The following is a 7,332-nucleotide window of genomic DNA, read 5'->3' as shown; positions in this document are numbered from 1 at the left end:
TATAGACTGTTTGCAGGCCTTAAGGTGTGTAGACTTCATGTCATCTACACAAATTGGCACGATTGTTTTCCTCTAGTCTCATACCCAGATAAGTTTCCATAAGCTGGATAATCGTTCATAGTATACAAAAGCATGGCACGCAGAGTGAACATCTCATTAGCATGCGCATCAAATACTAACACTACTTTATTCCACATCTTCTGTAAATCTTCAACAAGCAGTTGAAGGTATACATCTATGTCATTTTCAGGTTGTTTCAGCCCCGATATAAGAAACAACATGATGTACTTGCGTCTCATGCACAACCAAGGAGGCAAGTCATAAACCACTAAAACTACTGACCGTGTACCATGCTGAGAACTAAGATTGCCAAAAGGGTTCATGCCATTCGTACATAATCCAAGCCTCAGATTCTTATCCTCATTACCAAATGCCTTATGCCCCCTGTTGATATTTTTCCAATCAGGCGAATAAGCCAGATGCTTCAGTAGACCGTCTTTCTTCCTACGATCTGCATGCCACCTCAAATTCTTCGTATCTCCTTTAATTCAGAACATGCGCTTAAATCTAGGTATTATGGGTAGATAACACAACACCTTAGCTGATGGTCCTTTACTACCCACAACTCCTTCATGCTTGTACCTCGACAATCCACAACATGGACACTCACGTAAATGCTCATACTCATTACGATAAAGCACACAATCATTAGGACAAGCATGTATTCGCTCGTACTCTAAACCCTAAAGATACATGAGTTTCTTAGCATAATAGTACGACTTTGATAATTCATTTCCATCATGAAGCATATCAACTAAAACTTCCAACAACGATGCGAAACTAGATTCTGTCTAACAAGCTTTTAACTTAATGTGGAAGAGTGTTATCACGGCGGAAAGTTTGGTGTACTTTGTACAACCTGGATACAACGTCTTTTCAGCAGCCTCAGATATAGACTAAAAATACGAGGTCATTTACACGACTGATATTTAACCTCGTGTATCATCTCGTATACCCGATTCCTATAATCATTCACATAATCATTATACCAATTCTCATCCCCGACCTCATCAACGAGCTCTAAATCCTTCTTTTCTTCACATACATATCATTACTCTAGAGCTTGCTATATACTTCCCCTCCTCACCATGCCAAACATGGTATTGAGGCCTAAACCCACGGCGAAAGCCATGCTCCCTAAGCAAATGTATAATACTAACCTTGCTCACATTTCCACAATTGACACAAGGACAATAAAAGTCGACTGCTCCAGAGGATGCTTGATATTGTAATGCAAATTTACAGAATTTCGTGACCCCATTCACAAACTCAATCTATTCACAACTACCATACATCCAAGTATGATCCATCTCATTCGAGAAGACTTCTAATAAACAAACACAACCAATAATTATAATGTATCAATCATTATTTAATTACATACATATGCAAGAAAGTCACATATTCAAATCGCACAAAGACACGTGCAAGCTAAGATAGTAACATGTTCAAATGTATGCATGCATGCAGCAAAAGGTCCTTATCACTCCAACCTAACCCATCCTTGGACGTCTAATCTTGTTAGTGAATATATGCCAACTTTTCAATTCTAAGGAAAATCCGGCAGCATTTCCCTAAGTTCTTCAAGTAGACAATGTAGATAATTGTCTATTTACATATGTAGAGAAACGATAAGCCAAGACTTTCCGCAGAATTGAAAAGAAGACATACATTCACTACCTAAGTGAGATCAAAAGTCCAAGAAAAGTCCCAAATGGGGGACTATTCGAGACTTACTCCTAATGAGTAAGTCTTGAACGGGTATCTAGGCATATGATGATGTGTCAAACAACTTGTAGATTTCGTAGCTAAGTTACATTGTTTTCATACAATCTCATATCAAGAAATATACACACATCATCATATCTTACTCAAATTGGAACACATATCAATTTTTCCTCATCAAGATCCAACAAATTAAAAAAAAAATTAGGCTAATTACCTCTCAACACCAAAGATGAGCAATTAATTATGAGAAGACAGATAGTTTATTTGCCTTCTTAGCTTCTTTTTCCTATAATTAACAAATCACACATGGTACATTAATCACATAATTCAATTAAGAAAAGCATCAATCAATAGAATTACAAATGATAAATACAGGATCACACAACCTTAGCCTCCCTCATCCCCTGTAAGCCCTTCCCAGCCATACCCACCCCCTGCCTAGCCTCCCAGCTCCCCCCCACCCACCCACACCCTCCCCCAACCTCTGCCCAGCCACACACCCTCCCCAGCCCTCCCCCACCTTTCGCCTACTCTTCCCCCACCCTTTGCCTAGCCATCCCCCAGCCCTTGCCCACCCACACACGCACACCCTCCTCAGCCCTCCCCCACCCCTGCCCAGCCTCCCCATACCTCCTCCAACCCTCCCCACCCCGTGCCAGCCCTCCTCCACCCCTACCCACCCTCCCTCAGCCCTTCCCCACCCTCTATAATCATTATTTCAGCACATTTTACAGTAAAAAATAGAAGTTGATTTCAATATGCAATGAAATTAAACATTTTAACTAGAAGAAGTGAAAAAAATTATGCTTCGGAAAGTTACAAAAAATTGAAAAAGAGGAGAGAGGATGAGAGAATGACATGGTAGTGGTGGTGCGTCAATGTCGTGGTGATGGTGGCATGCAACCTAATACTGAAATCAACCCACTTAAATCAGCACACAAAGAGAAGAGAAGAGAAGAGAAGAGAAGATAAGAGAAGAAAAGAGAAAAGAAGAGAAGAGAGGAGAAGACAACGTACACGCGATTTTCTGGCATTAGGGCTCCGGTGATGTTGAGCGCGGTGCTCCGACGTTAGTTAGGACTGTGCGAGTGAGTGACAGGGAGGGAAATTCTAGGGAGTGAGTGACAGGGATATTGTGCGCGCAATTTTAGTAAAGTGAAAGGTTGCGGTTAACCCTTCACCGCAACCCTTCCAAAATGAAAGGTTGTAGTTTTTGGGATAATCGCAACCCTTCATTCTTAAGGGCTACATTTTCTGAAAAACGCAGCCCTTACAGCGTAGCCCTTCCATTGTTTTCCACTAGTGCTTCTTACAAACCCTAAAGCTTGTATTAGTCTTTGCATATCCTGCTCTTTCATTCCACAAGTATACATGGCAAATTTATGTGTATTGCTTTAAGTCCAGATGTATTGGAGAAAAGCATGAATGCCTAACAACAAATAAGTAGATGCATATTCTCCTTTACAACAGAGAATTAAATCATTTGTAAAACACATATGAGTCAGTTTCAGCTCCTTGCGCCTTTGATGGAAATTGAATTGATCTAGAGAACTCAGTTTATGCATCACTCTAGAAAGGTATTCCATGCATATAACAAAGAGAAGGGGAGACATGGAATCACCCTGTCTTAACCCTGTCTTATCTTGGAAGAAACCTTTCATAGCTCCATTGATAACCAATGAAAACTTGGAAGAAATCACATATTCCATCACCAACTGCCTGAACTTGAGAGGAAATCCCGGATGTTCCAACATTTCACCCAAAAATTCCCAGTTGACATAAGCATAAGCTTTTTGAAGGTCTATCTTCAAAATATAACTAGCAGAGCCTGATTTCCTCCCATAGTGTCTAACCATGTCTTGAATCACCATTATATTGTGAACAATATATCTCCCATGTACAAAGCCTTCCTGATTCTCTAAAATCAAATCAGGTAAAACTTGTCTCAACATATTACATAATACCTTAGTAAGGCATTTGTATATTATGTTGCATCATGAAATTGGCTTGTATTCTGACACATTTTGAGGGCATTTCACTTTTGGAATAAGTGTGATTGTTGTAGTGTTAACTTCCTTTAATAATCTCCAACTCTGCAAGATATCTTTGATAGCATCAATGACATCCATACCAACTCCCATGCATCTTTGTAAGAGTGCCAAATCCATATGGTCCTAGGGATTCATTCCCAGGAATGGGAAATAAGGCATGCTTGATTTCTTAAAATGTGTATGGAGCTTCCAATATGACTCTGTGTATCATTCACTACTAGACTACATTGTATTATGTAAGGCAGAACATGTGATCTACTAATTGTACTACCTAGTTATTTGTTGTAATAATCCAAAAATGCCCCTGAGACTTTCTCTGAATTATTCATCCACCTTCCCTCTTCATCATATATGTTGTAAATATGATTATGTAGCCTCCTTGCTTTAATACTATGATGAAAAAGAGCAGTATTTTCATCACCATGTTTCACGCAATCTATTTTAGCTTTTTGTCGCAGGAAAGCAACAAAAGCTTTATGTTTCTTTGTATAATTCTGAACTGTAACCTTCTCTTCATTAATATGTTGTTCACTATGAGGGTGTTGATGCATTCATTTCTGAGCTTCTATCATTACATGATAAACCTTCAGTTATGCTGAATGGATTTCTGAAAAACCTTGCTTGTTCAACTCTTTCAAAGCCACTTTCACCAGTTTGAATTTCGTCATAATGACATATATTTTTGTACCATGTATGTCCTGATTCCAAGCCAGAGATACCATACTTGTGAACTGTGGTGCAACCTTCCACATTCTATAGTATCTAAAAGGTTTCTCTCCTGAATCTTCCTTTGGATACACATTTATCAATGCAGGAGAATGATCATACTCTCCCTTATTTTGAAAACACACCTCAGCTGATGAAAAAATTGTTTGCCAACTACTATTGGCCATGACTCTGTCTAACTTTGAAATTACTCTTTGCCTACCAAACTGTTTGTTGTTCCATGTATAAAAGTTCCCATAACTCTTTATATCACTCAAAGCACAATATCCCATACGATTCCTAATATCCTCCATTTCAGATTCTCTCACTCAAGAGCCAATTCTTTCATCACTATTTATTACACAATTCAAATATGCACATATCAACTAAGGTTCATGAGGTTTTGATTGCCCTCAAATCATTCCATAATTCAACCCTCCCATTTCTATCATAATTATATGCATATAGAAAAGTGCAATAAAAGGAAGTACAACACTACTAAGTTGAACTAAGCAGTGAATTAACTGACTGGATGCACTTACAATGGATAGATTGAAGCTTGATGCTTTCCAAGAAATTATTATTTAGCCACCATCATGAAAACTGGAGTTACTTGTAAAAGCCTGTATAAGTTGCAGTATTATGTGAAGCTCTAACTCTAATGGGCTTGAGAGTCTTTCAAATCCTTCCTAATCAACTTCAATCTCCATCTGTTCCTTCTATTTATTCTCCTCTATATGAGCAACCTTATCCTGTCTTACATCATCATCATTCTAAGCTCTTGGAACAACCTGAATTGGTTGCTTTTGCTTTGGCACCCATTTCTCCTTAACAGGCTTTATTCTACAATCTTTAGTTGTATGACCCATGCCCTTGCAATTTTTGCAATGGTTTGGTTTCCATTCATAAGTCACTGGCATGTCAGTCAATACACCTGATAGGTTGTCGTACACATGTCAAAAATAATTCTTGCAAAACCTTCTAACAATATAGTAGGGTAAGTATGATCGCATCCACAGAGAGATGGTCGTTTTAATCTAGTTTCTAAGGTATAGATAAACTAAACAAGATTAGGAATATGAATATTAAAGTTTTAAACTAATCAAACTACGAAAATCAAACTAAAAAGGATATAGGGCAATGGTTCACCATGTTCATATATATAATCTATCAAAATATCATCAATTGTTCAACTAATCAGGTATCTAGAGCACAGGTTAATCCTACGATCGGGTCTTAACGCTCTCAAATTTACATATGCAGTATAGTCGCTAGCATAATCATATTTGCTAATCGTACGCAAGCCTCTAAAAGTAACATATGCAGTGTGGTCAATACAAACAATTATTAGCAATATTTAATCAGACAAGTGATCAGATCGCAATAGAAACAATAAAAACACTAATCAATTAGAGATATCAATAACTAATCAAACCATCAACAAATATCAACCAAATCATAGCATATAAATATGGATTCTCAAATTCTAGAAATAAAAACTACTCAATCATGAAATAAATAACAAAATCTAAATCTACAAAGAAAAACATAATCAAAGAAATCATTGAAAAAAAAAAGATGAAAATAATAAACTCATGAATTAATTATGAAAAAAAAACAACTAGAGTTTACTTAAAAACTAGAGAGGAAAATGAAGAAAGAAAACTAAACTACAAGTCTACAATTCAACTAAGACTTAAGAAAATAACGTGATAGAGAGGAGGAGAGGAAAGAGTGAAAACCTAATATAATTTATACTAGGTAACCTATTAATAGAAAAGTAAGTTAGAAAGATAAGGAAAGTCGAAATATCATTAAATGGGCAGAATTATTGATCCGTGCGTACATAAACAGATTCCAGCAGAAATAGTCCCAACTTCGAAAAGGCATAACTCTTTGACTAGAAGTCTCTTCAGGCGTGCCACCTATCGTTGGAAATATCTTCAAGTATTGTTTTCAAATATTCTGGAATTACTTGATTATAATAATCACATTAAAAGTTATGATCAGAAGAGTAGACATAACTCTTTTTCACATTTCTTCTAATGATTTTCCGCTTCGTTTTCGTTCAAATTAAACTCGTACTATAAAGTATCCATGACGATTCTTATACATTGTAGCTTCCTTCCAAGTGTTCCTAATCCTCAAGTTTAGCTAATCATACTCCAAATACATTCTCATTACCTGAAATTAATCAAAAATAACAAAATATATCGAATAGGAGTAGAATAACATAACTTAAGAATATATATGATGTAATAATGAACCTAAATATGAAACTGAATGCTCTAAACTACTGCAACCAAAATGTAACTAAAAACTATATCTAAATACTTCCTCTGTTTCTAAATAAGTGCAACATTTCTTGTTTTCACGTTTGCCAATGCATCATTTTAACCATTAATATCTTCAATTATCAATAAGTAAAAATTATAAAAAGTTGATATTAAAAAAATTCACATTCGGACGAATCTAACAAGATCCCACATGACTATGTTTTTCCTAAAATGTAAATCACCGAAGCTAATTAAAGTTTAAAGTGTGAATAGTAAACACTATGCAAATGTTGCACTTATTTAGAAACGGAGGAAGTATGACTTATCAACACCATATTCATTCACAAAGTTAATTGAATCAGGGAAAGATTGATTCACTTTAACTTCCACAAGAATTCATGCAAATTGCACTAGGGGGAAAAAAAGGAAGGGCTGCGGAGGAAGGGCTGCGCTTTTGATAAAAGCGCAGCCCTACATAACAGAAGGGCTGCGCTTTTGTTGAAAAGCGCAGC

General features: G+C 36.7%; 1 protein-coding gene across 1 annotated transcript; it reads right to left on the bottom strand.

The window, feature by feature from the left end:
- Positions 1-4,429: 4,429 nt before the first annotated feature.
- Positions 4,430-4,858, bottom strand: LOC130589824 (uncharacterized). Its single transcript, XM_057391418.1, has one exon. The coding sequence runs from the start codon at positions 4,856-4,858 to the stop codon at positions 4,430-4,432; it is 429 nt and encodes a 142-aa protein (XP_057247401.1).
- Between the last annotated feature and the right edge of the window lie 2,474 nt (positions 4,859-7,332).

The sequence above is a fragment of the Beta vulgaris genome, chromosome 8 (genome assembly GCF_026745355.1).
Source record: "Beta vulgaris subsp. vulgaris cultivar EL10 chromosome 8, EL10.2, whole genome shotgun sequence".
In the NCBI taxonomy this organism is placed as follows: domain Eukaryota; kingdom Viridiplantae; phylum Streptophyta; class Magnoliopsida; order Caryophyllales; family Amaranthaceae; genus Beta; species Beta vulgaris.
Note: the sequence above shows the minus strand (reverse complement) of the source record. Positions and strands in the feature narration are given on the sequence as shown.

Excerpts from the sequence above, each read along its gene's own strand:
- LOC130589824 (XM_057391418.1), bottom strand. The coding sequence starts at position 4,858 with ATGGAGGATATTAGGAATCGTATGGGATATTGTGCTTTGAGTGATATA.